Raw genomic sequence first — 19718 nt, forward strand, 5'->3', positions numbered from 1 at the left:
GTAATTTAGGGCTGTAAGCAAAAATCGTAAAATCAAATTGAAACCGCATTTTAGAAACCGTCGATTTGGTGCCACGTGGACCCGGTCAACGAAATGGTTTTGACCAAAATCAAACCGGTCAAAATGGTTTGGTTTAGGTTTGAGAATTTTAATTGCGGTTTAAAACCAAATCGGACCGACGAAAAAACATATAAAAATAAAAAAATGAAAAAATGATTTTTTTTGAAAATTCATCCAAAAATGTAAAATTCAATATTTTGTTATTTGTGAGTATTTTTGTCAATTCCTAATTTTATAATACAGATATATTATTATTATTATTATTATCCAATAATATATATATATATATATATATAATAATTTCAAGACTAACATAATCTATCAAAAGACTTTTTGCTCTTCAAAATTTAGATGAATTCCAATCGACACCCAACACAGTTTTGAGTCATCGGCACCACACACTTCTTTTTCAGATTTTTCACGCTCTTCAAAGTTGAATTGAAGTCCATTATACTAAATCGGAGACAAAAAGATCCTAGACTTTCGGTAATAATATTTGCTACAAATAAAGTTTCAGATCAATAATTTTTTGAAGCAAACTAAGGTAAGAATTTGAAATTAAATGTGTTTCGTAACATCATACAAACGTAAACTTGTGTAATTATTATGTTTAGATATTATAAACAATTATTTTATTATTGTGGTTGGTTATTTTCTTTATTTAATCAGTATCATTATATTTTTTGAACCTTATATCTAGTTTAGTAAACTTGTATTGTAACGTTATTATATCGTTATTAGCCTAAAAAAGGTGAACAAAAATGAAAAAAAAAAACTTTGTTTTAATTTATTGTGATTTCACTTTGATTTAGTTAATATTTAAATTTATAGTAGATATATTTAGCTCCTATTTGAGCCATATTTTCCATATCATCATAATGAGAAAATTGACTATTGGAGGGGAGGCTGGGTCCCACACATAAAATAGCAGATCAACAAAGACGGCTAGACTTGTGGAATAACGGTCCAAAATTTCATTTTTTTGTCCCAAAAATTTGGTTTAAACAAGGGGTTAGTTTGTTTTAGATTTATTACTAGTGAGATATAAATATATATTAAATTCAATGAATTAATGATATAAAAGTACACGGGCAAAAAATTATATGGCGAAACCGACGGTTTAAAATCGGACCAAACAGTTAGGTTTAGGTTTGAGTTTTTTTCAAACCGTTCAAAATGGTTTGGTTTAAGTTTGAGTTTTTTTCAAACCGTTTTAAACGGTTTGATTTGAAAATCTGTCAAAAATCGGTAAAATCGGACTGTTACACACCTACTGTAATTTAGCCCTGTTTGGCCCCCATTAAATTAAATTTCATTTTTCTCTTTACTATTTTTAATCACAAAATTTTTCATAAAATAATATTACACATAAAGTAAAAATTTTCCATTCTTTTTCTACCACTCATCTTTAAAAAAAAAAAAACTATTTCATTTGAAAAAATGAGGGGCCAAACGAGAGCTTAACCTTGTTTTAATAGAAATTTTTTGTTTAATCTTATAGTGCTTTTAAGAATCAATGAAATTGGTGCTTTTTTCTTATATTTATCTATTATTGTGTTGGATGTGAATTAATGTTATCCATTATAAAATGACATGTTATGTCACTCTTATTAGAATGTCATAAGTATAATTTGAATTTTTTAAGTAGAACATCATCCTTTTATTTCAACTATGTCAACATAATTATTCTGAGAGTATTTTTTGTTTTGTTTTTTTGAAAAATTATTATGTGACTAAAGTATCCATAACGCAACTTAACCTAACACTATCAAACCTTACCTAATATTTTTTAGTTTTAAAATACGTTTTATATGATTTTTCTAAAGGTCATTGGTTTTTGGATATTTGTCTAGATATACATCTTTTAACCCCTGTTTGGGACACATTTTCAAGGGAAAAGAACGAGAATTCCAACAGTTGATTCAATGCCATGGCATTACCTCTTTTAATTGTAGTTAGAAAATGTTGCACACCATGTAATTTAGCCCTGTTTGACCCCCATTAAATTAAATTTCATTTTTCTCTCTACTATTTTCAATCACAAAATTTTTCATAAAATAATATTACACATAAACTAAAATTTTTTCCTTCTTTTTCAACTACTCATCTTTAAAAAAAATACTATTTCATCTATTTTAATTCGAAAAAATGAGGGACCAAGCGAGACCTTAACCTTGTTTTAATAGAAAATTTTTGGTTAATCTTATAGTGCTTTTAAGAATCAATGAAATTGGTGCTTTTTTCTTATATTTATTTATTATTCTGTTGGATGTGAATTAATGTTATCCACTATAAAATGACATGCTATGTCACTCTTATTAGAATGTCATGAGTATAATTTGAATTCTTTAAATAGAACATCTTCCTTTTATTTCAAATATGTCAACATAATTATTTTGAGAGTATTTTTTCTTTTTTTTTTTGTTTTTCTTTTTTGAAAAATTATTGTGTGACTAAAGTATCCATAACGCGACTTGACCTAACACTATCAAACCTTACCTAATATTTTCTAGTTTTAAAATATTTTTTATATGATTTTGCAAAAGGTCCTTGATTTTTGGATATTTGTCTAGATATACATCTTTTAGTCCCTGTTTGGGACACATTTTTAAGGGAAAAGAACGAGAATTCCAACCATTGATTCCAAATTCTAGCCGCAGATTTTGACTGTTTCTCTTTACCGTGGGTCTTGCCTGGTATCTCAACAGTCATAATTTGTCTACTAATTTCCTAAAAAATGTGCCCCAAATAAGGGCTAAATGTATAAAAAAAATTGAACTAAAAGAACCAAACCTAACAATAAGGCTAAATACATTTCCACCACAATTTTTAATAATCAAACTACATTTTAATTGTATGAAATGTTCATAATCTTTACACATTATCACATTTATATCTCAAACTTTTTTATCGTACTTTTATTCCCAAATTAACATAAATTGTTCTTGATTGTCTTCTGAAATTTTCTTTAAGATGGGGTAAAAAGACTTATTCAACTATCGTATTTTCAAATAAATGATAATAAAAAAATATGATTAAATATTTTACCCTCATTTTATAACATATTTTTGGATGAAAACTATGATTAAGGACAATAATTTTTAATCAATGAAATATTAAGTATACGAGTTTCATAAAGAAAAGGTTAAAGATATAAGTATGATAATGAATAAAGGTTAAAATCCTTTAATGCAATTAAAATGTGGTGTATTTATTTATTAAAAAAAAGAAAAGAAAAGAAGTGGTGTGAATATAATCACCCTAATAATAATGGGGGAAAATTATAATATTCCGAACTCCTTGTCATTTAAGAATTGATGTGTATTGAATCAATGAAACCCACTATTTAACTGAGACCAAATATGTATACATGTTAGTTTTAAGTCGTAAAAAGTATTGAATTCAATACTTGGAGAGAGAGAAAATTTTCAATAACATTATACTTAGTATCACCATGATCATTCAATTTGATTTTGTTTTACCATGATATCTAACTTTATACTTAATGTCTCTGTGGCCTCCCAATTTGATTTTATAGTCATTCAATTTTATACAACGTTTCATCATAGCCACCCAATTTTATATAACATTTCACCACAATTACCCAACTTTTTTTTTTTTTACTATTTTCACTAATTTTAAAATGGGTAAAATGGTAATTTTGCATTATATATTAAATATTTTTAAAAAAATTTATTTTAAAAAATAAAATAAAAACTTATTTAAAAAGTTACTTAAAAATCAAATAAAAACTTATTTTAAAAAAATTTAGTTAGAAAAATAAAAATAAAAACTCATTTAGAAAAAGTTTTTAAAATAAAATAAAAACTTATTTTGAAAAAAGTTACTCAGAAAAGTAATATAAAATAAAAGTTATTTTAAAAAAAAAACGTTCGTTTAAAAAATAATAAAAGCTTATTTTAAAAAAAAGTTGCCTAGAAAAATAAAATAAAATAAAGTAAAAACTTATTTTAAAATAAGTTGCTTAGAAAAGTAAAATAAAATAAAAAGGTATTTTAAAATAAAAAAGAAAGCTTATTTTAAAAAAAGTTGCTTAGAAAAATAAAATAAAACAAAAACTTATTTTAAAATAAAAGAGAAAGCTCATTTTAAAAAAAGTTGCTTAGAAAAATAAAATAAAATAAAAACGTATTTTAAAATAAAAAAGAACTTTTATTTTTTTAAAATTTATTTTACATATTCAATACAAAGTTATAGTTTCACCCTTTTAAAATTATGAAAATGATAAAATAAAATTGGTTAGTCCTAGTAAAATGTTATATGAAATTAGATGGTCATGATGAAATAAAATCAAATTAGGTGACAATGGTGACATTAAGTATAAAGTTAAGTGGTCATAGTAAAACAAAATCAAATTGGATAACAATAATGATATAAAGTATAAAGTTCGATGACTATTAATGTATTTAACCCTAGATGAGATTTAACTACTGTCTAAATCTAGAAGTTTAATTATTATCCAATATAGCCCTTTGATGGGGTCCATTAAAATCAAATTTTGAAAAAAAATATATTTTAAAACAGTGATTTTTTTTTGAAGAATGTAAAGTTAAAAAAAAAAAAATTAATTAAATTTACATTTATTATTATTTTATTAAAAAATGTATATCATTGGAAAGAGCAGGGACAAAGTTCGGTGACCGAACCCACGCCAACCCACGACTTTACACAACCCTGAATTCCACTTCTCGTACACTTCTGTCCGGCTCCGAGTTCTTACTCATAACGCCTCTCAGTTCTTTGTCATCTACTCGTCTACAAACACCCAAATCCACCAATAAATCCTTAGCCGGAAGCCATAAATTCCCCCTTCAGTGCTTGATCTGAAAAATCTGATACCCTATAATCAGAGATTTCGCATCAGACGACAATGGCGAAAGGAGGAGTGTTGAGCGAAGGCGTGCTGAAGAAGATCATACTTTCCTACACCTATGTCGCCATATGGATCTTCCTATCTTTCACTGTGATTGTGTACAACAAGTACATCTTGGACCGGAAAATGTACAACTGGCCGTACCCAATTTCTCTCACAATGATTCACATGAGTTTTTGCTCTTCTTTGGCATTTCTTCTGGTTCGCGTGTTCAAGGTAGTTGAACCTGTCACTATGTCTTGGGATCTTTATTTGAAATCTGTGGTACCAATTGGGCTTCTTTATTCGCTTTCACTATGGCTTTCAAATTCTGCGTATATCTATCTCTCCGTGTCATTCATTCAAATGCTCAAGGCCCTTATGCCTGTGGCTGTGTATAGTATTGGGGTTCTTTCTAAGAAGGAGATCTTTAAATCGGAGACCATGACGAATATGATTTCGATCTCTATTGGGGTTGGTATAGCTGCTTATGGGGAGGCTAAATTTGATACTTGGGGAGTTATACTGCAATTGGGTGCTGTGGCTTTTGAGGCCACCAGGCTTGTTATGATCCAGATCTTGCTTACTTCCAAGGGAATAACCCTTAATCCCATAACTTCTCTCTATTATGTCGCACCCTGCTGCTTGATTTTCTTGTTTTTCCCTTGGGTTTTCGTTGAGTATCCTCTGTTGAAGGAGACCTCCAGCTTCCATTTGGATTATTTCATTTTTGGGACCAATTCTCTCTGTGCGTTTGCGCTGAATCTCGCGGTATTCTTGCTAGTGGGAAAGACCTCTGCATTGACCATGAATGTGGCTGGTGTAGTTAAAGATTGGCTCTTGATTGCTTTCTCATGGTCTGTGATTAAGGATACTGTGACGCCAATCAATTTGCTTGGTTACGCGTTGGCCTTCATGGGCGTTGCTTATTATAATCACTCAAAGCTGCAGGCACTCAAGGCGAAAGAAGCAGAAAAGAAGGCTCAGCAACCTGATGAGGAGGCTGGTAGGTTGCTGGAGGAAAGTGAAGGCGAGAATAATGGTACTAAGAAGAACGAATTACAGAATTGATTTAATATTAGATCCTTTATTTAATGCTGTTTCGGTAGGATGAGTCACGGAGCAAAGAGAAGAATGAAGATTAGACAACGCATTCTGAGAAGTCTAGGTTCTATTTTGGGTATGCTATCTTAGAAATTTACTCCATGTCTTTTGTCATTCTAATTTAATTGTTTGATTAGCTTTATTAGTTTTTGCATCATGTTACTTGGAATGTGAAGTTGCTCTATGTATGTTTCTTGAGAATGACTTGAGGCTCACTATGGACAACTCTTTCTGATATGATATTTATAATAACAAATCTCTTCTTTAGTAGAGTTTTAGAGTGGTTTTAGTTCAGTTGATTGCCTGTTCTGCATGTCATTTTATCCCATGCATTGATATGTTTTTTGAAGGCTCTAAACTTTGTTATCTCGGTTGCCATCTGGTTGGTTTATCTTTCTTGTTGAATTTGAGCCAGTGGAGAATGTTATTTTTGGATCCTGGAATTCTGTTTGTTTTCGCAGAATATGATATGATTTCACGAAACTGCTTTAGAATGTGTAACTTAGGTTGATCAAACAGCTATCTAGCGTAAACAATCGAATCTTTAATTAATAACCAACCAGCCATTTTTGGACTTAGGTATGCAATATATCACTTCAGTAGATTGCAACATTCTTCTACCTTGTCCACATACATTGATTTTTGAGATATCTTAACTGCTAATCTTTCTCTCAATGAATAATAGGAAAGAAATTTATGTTGACTGGAATTTTATACCCCAACAAACTACTGTTCCCAATAAAATTGGGGGTAGTTACATAATCCTCCTCCATCATTCTACTCCATTGCTAGATCTATTGGGAGATCTAAATGACCGGAATGTTAAAAGAATCAATTCTTATCCATTTTGTAAAGTTGGTTTTTTCATAACCAACTACGTATGAGGTATGAGTAAGCAAATGCGAGCTAGTGCTTTCTTAATGGGCATTTATCTGTAAGTGTTTTAAGTGATTTTCATCACAAGGGTAATTGAAAAGTATTTTACCTAGATTTAAAGGCCCTTAATTTATATTTTTTAAGGGTAGTTGAGATGTGTTTTACCTGAATTTAAAGAGATTTTCTTCATAAGTGTTAATGTAATCTTAGGTTCCGTTTGATTGCAAGGATGAAATTTGGGTGGAAAAAAACGAATTTCAGGGAATTGAATTGCCTAAAACTTGTTTTTTTGGGAGTTGTCAATTGAATGTGTTTAATTGGTATAATTTTTCAACTAAAAAATGTTGAAAATTTGTATGTTTTGGTGTTCGTTTGACTTTGTTTTTTTTATGAAAATTGTCGATTAAAAAGATATAATTTGTTACAATTGTGGTTAGAATTTGTTTTTATTGCCATTTATGCGCACCTCAATTAATTTCATGGGGTCCTGAAGTTTATAACCGGGTACTCATCTTAGTAGTTCTGAGGGGACTTGAACTGGTAACCATTGAAAAGCAAATATAAGATCTGACCATTGAGCTACGCATCATGGTTTATATTTAGAGCATGTCTTAGCTTAAAAGGTTTACTTATAGGTAATTAAGCGAGTTTTAATAAATAATTTCTTTTGATGACCAATGTTGGAAATAAGTATTTTATATTTTGACAATCTAGTAAAAGTTACTTTCAAGTAAGCAACCAATGTTCTCTTACTGTGTCAGAAACGAAAAGTTTTAGGAGGGGTAAACTCTTGAAACCTCTACATGGTTGATCAGCTGAATGTCAGGTCATCAGTTCGAATTGTATCTTAATGAAGAAGTCTACATGATATGTAAAACGTCGGTTAAAAGAGAAAAATCTACAAAATGAAGAATACCCTTTATAAGCTGACATCAATACTATTGATTTGAATAAAGTGTACATTACAGACACTAGAAATTCTTCTGATAAAATTTAGAAAAGGGAAAATCAAACACAAGAAGAAACATAACTTGTTAAACTTCAATTCACTGATTGCATGGTACCCATGAAACTTTTTTCTAGCAAAATTCAACTAAACATTAGCAGTTTTCCTCAGCAGTTCCATTAAACACGGCAGTCTCTATCTGTTTGGCAGCAGGTTTGGGTTTCTGCTGTGGTTTGTACCACACAGCACAAATGAGATACACCACAAGATTTATGAATCCTAGGACAGCCAAAAGTCCATAAAAACAGTTGAGTCGTCCGTAATTTATGTGGTCTGTGAGCCATCCTTCGCCACCATTACTGCCTGTCACCTGTTGGAAAAAGTACCACCACACGATAATAAATACAATGGAAATAAACTAAATGGCAGTTCGAGAAAATTGTTCGAGTCAAATATCCGAAATCACCTTCTTGATGACTGAGACGAGGAAGCTGCTAATGAAAAACCCGAGCGAAAGAGTGGTCAAGAAGAGACCAGTGCTCATTGTTTTCATTCCTTTGGGGGATTGTGTAATGAAGAAATCTAACTGGCCAGTGTATATGAATGCTTCTCCAGAACCCACTAGAAAGAATTGTGGTATAAGAAAAAACACACTCATTGGAAGAGTTTGTGTAGACCGGCCGATGGATTTAGCGACGGATAATCTTTTCGTTTCAACTAGTGCTGCAACCACCATACCTATTGTTGAAAGGACTAGTCCAATGGCAATTCTTTCTAGGTTTGAGAAACCTGCACCCCAAGACAGTTTATAGAATGTTACCATTTTCTTTCTCGACAAGGAAACTACCATTCTCTTGGAATCTGGCTAGCCAATAAAACCCCTTCTCGTAGAGGCCGTTTAAGGTATGGTCTTACAATTCAACGTTGAATTGTCAAAACTTGTAGGCTTGACCTCTAATTTGGTAACGTTTTATCTTACCCACCATGGATCAGAGATCATTTCTAACTTGAAGAAAATCTAGTATCTGTACTTGTTTGTGTTACATTTTCGTTTTTCCTTTTCCATTTCCTTACAACCTGAAATATTTATGTATTCATATATTTATTACCTGGTTTTCCTTTCCATTTCTTCCAAAGGGGCATAATGAGACGATCATAAACAGCCAAAGTGATCAAAACAGCAGCCACAAAAAAGACGGTGAGTGAGCCAGCAGGGATCATGAAACTTCCAAATGATCTTTCCATTGTGGAAGCTTGTTCTACAGAAAAAGTTATCATCTGTGCATAAATAGTCCAGAATATTATGGTTGTGGCCCAGATTGGAAGTAATCTTGCCATCATTTTCACTTCTTCCACTCTTGTAACTGAACACAGTTTCCATGGATTTGGAGTTGAAGATGAATATTTGTTGCCTATTTCAAAAGCTACTTCTGCTACAATGGCTGCTTTGTCCAGAGAACTGCATAAGAAACGAAAAGAATCTCAGATATTAGAGTTTATGTCTTAGGCCTGTTTGGGATAGTTTCTACCTTTCGTAAAAGAGCTTTTTGAAAGTAGTCTTTGCCAGTTTCCTCTAAAAACTCTTTTAATATGATAAAAACAAGCCAAAATAACTTCTTAGTCTCAAAATTAATTTTTGGCTTTTCAAATGCCATGCCAAACATGCCCTTAGATACAACATGGTGGATAAGCAACCATAACATAGTTATACTCACCGGAACTGATCCGTGTGGGCGATTCTTAAGTTTTCGGGTGTATCCTCATACAGCATGTCAAGATTATAAGGCATGTTGAGATTTCTCTTCTTAACTGCTGCTACAATGACTTGAAAAATTTGGACTATAGGACTTCTTGAGCTCTTCTTGTACCTATTGAAGATTAAATTTAAGTAAATAACCCTATCACTTCTCAAAAAATATTAAATTTTTAGATGAGATGGTTCAATGATAATACCTAAATCTTCTCGTCCCAGAAAAGAATATCAAAAGTGCTATTAACATGGAAATGGAACAAATCCCGTAGGCTACGCTTCGACCCACTTCGTCTTGTATGTAAACAAGCACAGTAACTGCTGTCAAAGTTCCAATGCTTATGAAGAAAAAAAATCTGTTGAAGAAATAGGCCATTTGAGATTTCTCTTTTTCATCTTTCTCATCAAATTGATCAGTTCCAAATCCTGAAACACTTGACTTGAGGCCACCTGTGCCTAACGCTGTAAGATATAAAGCAAGGTATAGAATTCCCATTTGAAATCCATTGGCTTGTTTGCAACTAGCATGATGAGGAGAACAAGGTGGAGGTCGAAGACTTGGCAGCTTCGTCGTCAGTGCTAACAGGCCAGTTCCCTGAATTTTAACTCGGAAAAATCAAATTACGAGAACAATAATAAGTAAACTCAAATCAGAAACACAGATAAAAGAAAACAGACAGATAATTTATAGCGGTTCCCCCTCAATATTGAAAGAGTTACGTGTGTCCAATTACCACTACAGGCTTTTACTGTAAGTCTGTAAAGAAGATTATAATGGTGCGATGTCATGCACTTCATTCAAAATTTGAAGACTAGATTTAAAAAAAAAAAAAAAAAAAAAAAGACACCATGTGCACTCTCTAACAATATAAACTTCGGAATTTTGATGGGATGATATTATTGAATTCAAGTTTTTTCACTGCTCATTTAACACGCATAAGATATTTGATGAAAAATAAAAACGTTCTGCACGTGAGAGAGCATGTTAAAGAGAAAGTTTAAAATAAAATATGTCATTTCTCTCAAAGTTTAAGCTTAATTTAGATACAGATACATAGGACGGTTCAATAATTACACACAGACTCCTAATATGCAAGAAAATTGGAGCACTAATTAAGACATATATATATATATATATATATATAAACATAATTCAATTACCAGTGTTTGTATGATAGCAAAAATGGCAATTGTGTTGTATCTTCCCAGGAAAGAATCTGCTAGAAAACCCCCAAGCAAGCACAGAAGAAAAGAAGTGCCCATAAAATCTGTTACTGTATTTGCTGAAGTTGTACTTGGCAGATGCATTATTCCGCCCAAGTAAGTCACCAGGTTTACTGCTATTCCCATTGTTGATAGCCTCTCAACAATTTCGATCCCTGTAAGAAAAAATATCATTTTACTTAACTACTTTTCTGATTTTAAGTGGAATGCAAAAAACTTAAATTCTGTGAAGTTTTTCCTGTTTGCTGTTGATGCATGTACTGATGTACATGTGCATGTTGGCTTCCAATAAAAGTAGATACCAAAAAAGGTTGAGAAATAGAATATTTCTACACTTGTACACACAGGAAAATTCAATTAAATGGATATTTTTCCCAACAATTTTTTGAGTACTATAGAGAGAGTTACAATGCTTAAGAATAATGCATATCTATGGGTTTCTGTCGTGACGTCTAGCCGTCTTAGAAAGCCTTAATTCGTGTTATTGTAGGTGAGCCGATGAGAGGAAAACGAACCTAGAATAAGCACAGCAGGTACCCAACCCCCAGTTTTGGACTTGTCAGCTGGATATCCCTTGCAATCCACTGCATCTGCAACTGTTGAACTCATCTTCCTCCTCCTAAGATTGTGACTATATTGCTTGAATTTTGCTAGAATAAAACTGATTATAAGTGAAAAATGATAATGCTTGAATTGATTTTGAGATTCTAATGTAACTCTCCCAACTTCCACTTAAATGTGTTGTTCATTGCTGTCCCTTTTATAGGCAAAAGGTTTGAAATTAGAGTGATCCTCTACACCAGCTTGAGGCAGTGCATGGTAGGGATTAAGCCTATCCCACTTCTGGTTTGGAAGAACTGGTTTAGGTTTTGTTACTTTTAAGCATATTATTGAACTATTTTGTCTAAAAGTTTAAAATGCATATAACATTGATGACACATTTACTTATTTAAATATAGATTTATGTATGACCCCTCACTTGCATACTAATTTCATTTTCCAACATTTTTCGTGATATGGATTGACGACAAAACTTGAATCTAAGATCTTTGAGTGTTCTGACATTAAATTGAGCCACATAATATTAAAGCTCAGGGCGTCAGAGAGACAAAACATTTGTTTATTTGAATTCACTCTTCGACGCAATCCTCACATGCTGATCATGCTTATTTTCGCTCATTTTTTCACCAAAGGTCTAATACATGCACAATTTACCTAATATTGGAGCTTTGAGAGACTCGAATCTAACAGAAATTCAACTTGTACAAATAAATTGAAAAGACAAATTTTCAGGAGTTGAGATGACAACACATGATTAGCTGTTTTAATTTTGTTTTAGATACAAATTTCAGTGAAATGTTGCCATGTAACATTGTGTAAGCTTATCTATGCAATTTGTTTGTACATGTAGCATTGTTGCGAATCTAATATCTTTATTTATTCCACTATTATATTGAAGCACTTCGTCCAAAAATTTAAGAGGTTAGAGAAAATATGATTATCTATTCAAGTATAATATTCAATGGAGATATTTCCAGGAAAATGAGGAAGAAGAAAGTTGATGTTGACTCGTATAAATTAGTGGAAGGAAGGTAAGATGGGGGGAGAAAGAAATGGAATCTTGAACATGCAATGCAAATGGGATTTTGCTTGATTGTCACCTCTATACTGTATGGCATGTATGGATAAGTATTATTTTGTGTTATGGAGAGAATGTGGACCAAAGTACCCAACGGTTCATGTATTCTTAAAGTGCTTTTGCTACCCACATGAAATATATAATATTTTTTTTTGCTTTTCATCTATTTCCTTATTAAATTTGGTGTACTCAAAATGTTGAACTGATAAGTATAAGAATGATTTTTCATGAAAATCATGTTATTTTGTATGAAGAAAAATTCACTGTCATTTTCAGTAAATAAAGAAGAAAGTTGCCGAACTCTAAGGTACGTAGTGAAGCTGCTAACTTTATAATCACTATGAGAAAAAAGAAACTCGACAAGTAATAAAATTTTTTGTATTTCTTTTGCTATCGCATTCATAAGTGATCTCTTAATCGGCCAATAAGGTCATCCATAATACGGCTATCTCACTTGAGTTATGTTAACGACAATTTTCAGCCATTTATTATTGTCACAACTCTTACCTGGAACCAAAGACCTAGACTTTGGCAACAATTTGCCTTGGCGAAACTTGAAAAAAGTTAGAAACATAACCTTTTTTTTTTTTTTTTTATCAACGATGTTTGAACTGAATCTTTGATGGTGACACGCTTGTTCATCACCATTTTTCTTTTGAAAAATATATATATTTTAAAAAAAAATGCCAAATAATTATAATGTGAGATTGTCTCAATGATTTCTTACCATATTTGGAGTGATTAATTTAATTGCATTATCAGAGTAATTTTTTGGGATTGCATGTTTAGTTAATGCAATTTTAACTTAAGAATGGCGTCTCAGTTGAGAATTCAAATCTTGAAATTCGATGGTTCATTTGAGTTTAGATTAATAAAATTACTTGTTTGAGATTGTTGGGCTTTGATAACATGAATTGTATTGGCATTGACGTGATTGTGTAATTTTATAGAATTGGTAGAAGTTCATAATATTTTCTCTGTATGGAGAATTTTGTATATGTTTTTTACTAGAATATAAATAAATTGTGAAAAAAATTTGTCTTGTTTCATTTACTTTTACTTGACAAATACAAAAACAATTATTTCATAAAAAACTAAAAAAAAAATTGTTTGATACAAAAATTTGAATTAAAAATCAGTCCAATTTTCTACAATTCTTATGATATTCTAATAGTTTTTGATGAACCCACTTTTTGTTCTATTAATGTGTACAACAGATACCAGACTCACTTGCATCCACACAAGATAATTTTAACACGAGAGAAGCTTGATAACATGAGACAAACATGATTCTCGTATGTCATCCTATCTTTATGTGGTGCCTCGGATATGGTTGAAAAATGGACGCTTCAAATGAAGTAGATCTTGATTTAATGGCTGAGATTCGTCGTCCTTTCCTATAAAAGCCAAAAATCCACCTTTGAATCAATTTTTTACCTTCGCAAAAATCTTCAAATTTCTCCAGCATTCACATAACTTTTCTAGCTATTCCTGTTCTCGACATCACACTCCTTAGAGCTCCTTTTGATTTAGGTATTTTTTCCCTTTCCATCCTTCATTCCATCTATTTTCAATTTCAATGGCTTCTGGTTTAGTACTAGCAGCGAGAAGGTATCCATCTCCAGGGTTGGGGATCAACTCGTGGCTAGGGGTCGAACAAAGGTAATTGGACTATCAGTGAAGGTTACATCTATTATGAAGCTAGATGGGGGCTGCCAAAATCCCTTCTGCCATGATCTTTGCCAAAATAGTTGAACTAGGGAAGAAATATAGGATCCGATTCTATAGAGCTCTTAGAACCCAAAGCCCATGAACTTACATGTTATTCGAGGTCGGGTTGTCGGCGGGTATGCGTCTACCTCTGCACCCATTTTTTAGACATTGTTGAGGTCATATATGTTGGCTCCCACCCAATTATTACCGAATGGGTGGAATCAGTTGGTCGGGCCATACTTCCTTTGGAATTTTGGCACAATAAGTACCCCAGTGATCAAGCAAATCCCAACTCCACTGCCTCTAAAGTTGATGTGGTCTTATTTCACTGCTAAAAAAGCTCAAAAGAATATAGAGGTCGGCGAAAAGGCTGCAAAGGATGTAGAGTAGGCCTCGAGGCCATGAAGAAGGCTTCGGTGCTGAGGACTTCTGGAAGATCATGAAGATTTTTGGCCAAGCAGGATGAGGAAATTGCCCCAACATTGATGGACATGCTTCCACTTGAGGTCCGAAGTGCCACTGCAAATATTTGTAAGTTTTAGACTGATAGGTGGCAGACCTATGTATTTACATATGATGCAATGGATTTAACGACGACCTTGGTGAGCCAAAGTGCCAGTGCTTTTAGGCTCACTCGGGAATGTCAGAAAGTGCTGAAGGATATTCAAACATGCAACCAAGAGTCCATTGAAATGTTGGCCTTAATAGAGAAAGAAATGAAAAGAATAGATGTCGAAATTGAGGAGCTAAGAGCCCAACGAACAGAAAAGGTAGCCAATTTGGATTTTGCCTTAGCGTGGATCAAAGCTTTGAAGAGGGAAGTCCATGAATCCCAATGCGAAGTGGCTTCCTTGACAAAAAAGGTTAAAACTTCAAACAATCATCAGGAGCTAAGGGCCAAAGCTTTAGATAAGGCCAACTTAGAAAATGCTAGGCTCAAAGATGCAAATGAGTTTTATGAGACCCAAATGAAGCACTATATGCAGGAAGCAGTGAAAGACTACATTACCAACTTCCACTCGACGAAAGAGTACCAGCGCTTCGACTCCTACTCGAAGAGGTTTGCCTACGTTGAGGTAGTAGACAAGGTAGGGGGAGCTTTACTAAGAACTTGATACTGCTGTACTAAAGGCTAAGTTCTTTGAGAAGATACCTTAGGCCCTTGTTGATGATACAATGGAAGCTGAAATAGTAGTGGACTAAGATGATGCTCTTGAGGATGAAGATCAGGCTAAAAAGCTCCAGCCAGGGGCGGAGCCCCATTAGGTCGAGTGCGGGCATCTGAACTCTAGCCCAGAAATTTTGTTTGTCTTTTTTTTTTTTGTTTATTTATTAGCTTGAACTCCACAACCATACAGACTATGTGACGGAAGTAATAAACAAGGATAGGGGTGATGTAGTCGGTGATGACATTTCTGATGGGGAGATGGCTAGTCAGGGGTTCTCTAACGGTTCTATTGGTTTGGTGAGGAGTCCGATCTCGAATTCTGTCTCTGGGGATTCGTTGAATCTTGGAATTCGTGAACCTGTCTATGAGGTAATTTTCCTGAAGGGCTTGTTTCTTAATTTAATTTTTTTTTTATTTCTGATAATTGATTGTCTCGAATCTATATGAAAGTAACTTGTGGTGATGGAGTGGAAAATTTGTAATTGCTGTTCTTTTTAATTTAGTAATATTTGGAGTTGGAAATGTTACATTGCATGTTATTTTATTTGGCAATATAAAAATCAACTTAGCAAACAAGCAACGTATTTAGAATCAGGCAGAGCCAGCCCTAAGATTTTGGGTACCCTGTGCGAGATTTTAAAATGATGCCCTCTTCAAGTAATTAAAACATATATTAAAAAAAATTATTTTAATAATATTATTTCATTGCAAAAATATGATATTTAAATATTTTATTTATTTTTTAACGTACATAAACAAGAAAAACATAAATAAATCTCAAAAGCATCTCTCGAACTTCATCAAAATTCATATGTCATCAATAAAGAACTATCCAAGCCACTAGCCTCTTTTTGCAATTCCATATAAGCAAACATTGAAAAAAATATATAAATCAAGTCAAGTGTAAAACTTTAAATGCTACAAATTATGTAAAAATATTTCTTCTAATATTTTAAAAAGCAAACTCACAAATCAAACTTTCATAATCAATATTTTCTAAAAAATCTTGCTCAACAAATATCAAAACTAATCCATTCAATCGTTCTTGTAATATGGTTGATGACAAATAAGATTTTAATAACTTTGTGTTTGTCTTATCCAACAGATATTGCAAGGCAGAGCTTGTGTTTGTCTTATCCTTCCATGGTCCATTTTAGGCATATAAACTAATAAATGAAGCAGCTGAATTCTCTCTAGTTAATATTAAGCTTAATTCATGGTTCACTTGTTCATGTTTATGTCCATTCACTATTCCCCATCAATAGGTTGTGGAAGTAAGGTCAGATGGGAATGTATCTACCAGAAAAAATAATGAGACGACACTTGTTGAACTCAAGCGGTGAGTAATAAGTTTGTGATGCACTGAGCTCAGTTCACTTTTTTGGAGTTGGAAAATATCATTGAAGTTCAGATTTGTAGTGAACTGTGAAATTGTAAGTTCAAGTTACTTAAGATTTGGAAATATTATGAATTGCATTGTGAAATTGCGAGTTGGACGGTGAATTGATTATGTGAAATTGTAAAATGTGAATTACGCTGTATTGATAGTATACGTTGGTATTGCACTGTGAATTCATTATTTGGAGTATTTTTTAATCATCACTAAATCCATGACCTTGTTATTCATTACAGAACTTTTCTTTAAGCTTGTAGTAAAGAATCTTCCAAACACGTAGAACCATAACAACACTTATTAATTTCATCAAATCTGTTCCAATCCTATGCATTATGTATTTTTCTTCATCTTGAATATTATTAATAATCAAACTCTAGTACCTAGTGCAATATCTCTTAAGTGCAACATAATCCTACTATAAGGTCCAAAAAATTATTGAGGACTTGGAGACAACACATTGTGACCATTATCAAGCATTTACATGAAATAGAATTAATCTCATATACCTAGTGAGAGGATAAAAGCTTCACAATGCTGATGTGGTACGAAAATCTCAAAATTTTTATCTTGCCCGCTGAGGCAGGAGATCAAGATTGTTATATGAAAACAAGAAAACTATAGATCCTTTTATTTCGGGGAAAAAATAAAATAAAATAATTCAAGATTATACCTTGAAGAGTTCTACTATCCAATTCTGACAAAGTTGAAGAACTCCCAATTTTCGACTCCACTGATCCTTGCGACGCCAATTGGCTACCATTCAACCTCAGAGCGAAAATGCGCCCAACTAGCCGTTCTTGTCGACAACCGAAATAGCGGTGCTATCAACGAATCTAACTTCTTCAGTGTAGCCAAAAACTTCTTCGGTGAAATGTGAAATTGGAGTATTTTTTTATCATCACAAAATCCATGACCAAAAACCTTGACGTTCGGCGTCGAAAAAAGTTGCCCGCACTGAACTCAAATCCTAGCTTCGTCCCTGGCTCCAGCCATTGAAGTGCCTACTACTAAGGTGTCGGACTCCCTGCTACCTTCAACATAGTTTAAGATTTTGATTTTATTTCCTGTATAATCGTTGTAGCTCTCTATTGTAAATATTTCTTTATCAATGAAGTGAATATTTTTATATTCTCATGTTTTCATTAATTGAATTGGGATCTCAAAAACACAATTTAATTTGCAAGTATTGGGACCTCAATTAGGTGCATAACTAAAATAATTTAGCCCTTGTTTAATCCCCATTTTGGGGTAAAATGTATTATAGAATAGTGATTTTTTGGAAAATATGTGGTTAAAAATTAAAATTTTTTTTCCAAAATATGTGTATAATTATTTTGTAAGAGAATTTGTGGTTGAAAATGATATTTGAAAAAATGCATCCTTGAAAAATCAGGGCTCAAACAAGAGCTTAATTTGCAAATGTAAACTGTAGTAAGCATTGTTTAATTCACATTATTTGAAAAAAAAAATACATTTTAAATTAGTGAGTTAACATCATTTCAACTACACATTTTTCAATAAAATAATGTTACATACAAATTCAAATTTTTTTCATATTTTTTAATTACACATTTTCCATCATTACACTATTCAAAAATGTATTTTTATGAAAATATTGTGACTTAAACAAGGGCTAAATATGGAAACCTCCAAAAACGAATGATCCTTCAAAAATGATTAGTCATAAGAACATTTTGAACTTTAAACACGTTTTTCAATAGCCTTTTATTCTTCCACGATGTTCAATTTCGTCAAGGGAGGCATGTGTTGTACATATCAGAAAATCAATGAGGTAATCCCTTTTGAGATCTAATTATTTTCTTTGAAGCACCCATGCTTCCATACTTGGTGGGTGATTCATTCATTTAGGTGCTTCTTCCATGACGTTCGTAAGTCCTTATTTATTGGAACTACTCATATTTCAACCGCAATCTATAAGATCTTGTCTACTTAACAACTTAAATTTCAATGTCCGACCACTACATGAATGTACGACTCAAACTTTGGGGGACTATTGTTACGCTAATAAATTATGTGGTATGCATGTGATGGAGGGAGTCCCATATATGTCGACGTGATATCTATTGTTCAATTGATTGTGCCTATTTAATTAAATAATAGCATATTGGGATTGGATTGGCCTATTTAATTAAGCAACTGCATTTTGGGTTTGAGCTCGACCCATTAAACCATGTGGCCCATTTACATTTTTGACCCATCACACATAACGTATGTTTTCGAACTCTAACCATACCCTTTCACCCTCTCTTGCACTCTCTCTATTTTTGTTCGGTCGCTGATTTAACCATAGGAGTGTTGGACCTTTTTCTCGACTGGAGGCATTTTCTTTCTAATGGAGTGTTACAATGTGTACGTAACGTCTGCATGGAGGGAACGTGATCGGGATTCTGTTGGTGCACTTTTTAATGTCAATAGATTCACTTATTGGATAGACTTATGTTCTCAAGGTAATTCGTAAGTTATCACCTATTTGAGATTGATACATATTTTCTTGGCAGTTCGTAAGTCCTTGTCTATTGGAGCTATTCATATTTTTGAAGTAATCTGTAATACCTTGCCTACTTGACAACTTATTTTTTAATGTTCTATATGCACATGAATGTACGACTTTGACTTGGGGACTTTTGTTACACTTATAAATTACATAATATGTGCATGATAAAGGGGTCTCATAAATACCAACTTGGCATTGATTATGCAATTGATTGAGCATATTTAATTAAATAATAGCATCTTGAGATTGGATTGGCATATTTAACTAAGTAATTGTATTTGGGTTTAGGCTTGACCAACGTGGCCCATTTGTATTTTCCTATATACATGTGGGTTCATTCACACATAAGTATATTTTTCTAATTCTAACCAAATCCCTTCACCCTCTCTTGCACTATTGCTATTTTTGTCCGATCGTTGACTTGATTGTCGAAATGCTGGACCTTTTCCTCGAT

General features: G+C 32.6%; 2 protein-coding genes and 1 long non-coding RNA gene across 3 annotated transcripts; 2 read left to right on the forward strand and 1 right to left on the reverse strand.

Moving 5' to 3' along the window:
* Nucleotides 1-4714: 4714 nt before the first annotated feature.
* On the forward strand, nucleotides 4715-6315 carry LOC111407957 (probable sugar phosphate/phosphate translocator At5g25400). Its single transcript, XM_023037683.1, has one exon. The coding sequence runs from the start codon at nucleotides 4952-4954 to the stop codon at nucleotides 6002-6004; it is 1053 nt and encodes a 350-aa protein (XP_022893451.1). The 5' UTR covers nucleotides 4715-4951; the 3' UTR covers nucleotides 6005-6315.
* A 1497-nt stretch (nucleotides 6316-7812) lies between these two features.
* LOC111407959 (protein NRT1/ PTR FAMILY 6.2) lies at nucleotides 7813-11550 on the reverse strand. The gene is made up of 7 exons (XM_023037684.1): nucleotides 11349-11550; nucleotides 10771-10988; nucleotides 9813-10204; nucleotides 9575-9727; nucleotides 8969-9318; nucleotides 8326-8648; nucleotides 7813-8229 (listed from the first exon to the last, which is right to left on the reverse strand). The coding sequence occupies exons 1-7, from the start codon at nucleotides 11440-11442 to the stop codon at nucleotides 8014-8016; spliced, it is 1746 nt and encodes a 581-aa protein (XP_022893452.1). The 5' UTR covers nucleotides 11443-11550; the 3' UTR covers nucleotides 7813-8013.
* A 4053-nt stretch (nucleotides 11551-15603) lies between these two features.
* Nucleotides 15604-16655, forward strand: LOC111408258. Its single transcript, XR_002705317.1, has 2 exons — nucleotides 15604-15722; nucleotides 16619-16655. It is a non-coding gene; the product is annotated as an uncharacterized LOC111408258 (long non-coding RNA).
* Nucleotides 16656-19718: the final 3063 nt, after the last annotated feature.

The sequence above is a fragment of the Olea europaea genome, chromosome 13 (assembly GCF_002742605.1).
Source record: "Olea europaea var. sylvestris chromosome 13, O_europaea_v1, whole genome shotgun sequence".
Lineage (NCBI taxonomy): Eukaryota > Viridiplantae > Streptophyta > Magnoliopsida > Lamiales > Oleaceae > Olea > Olea europaea.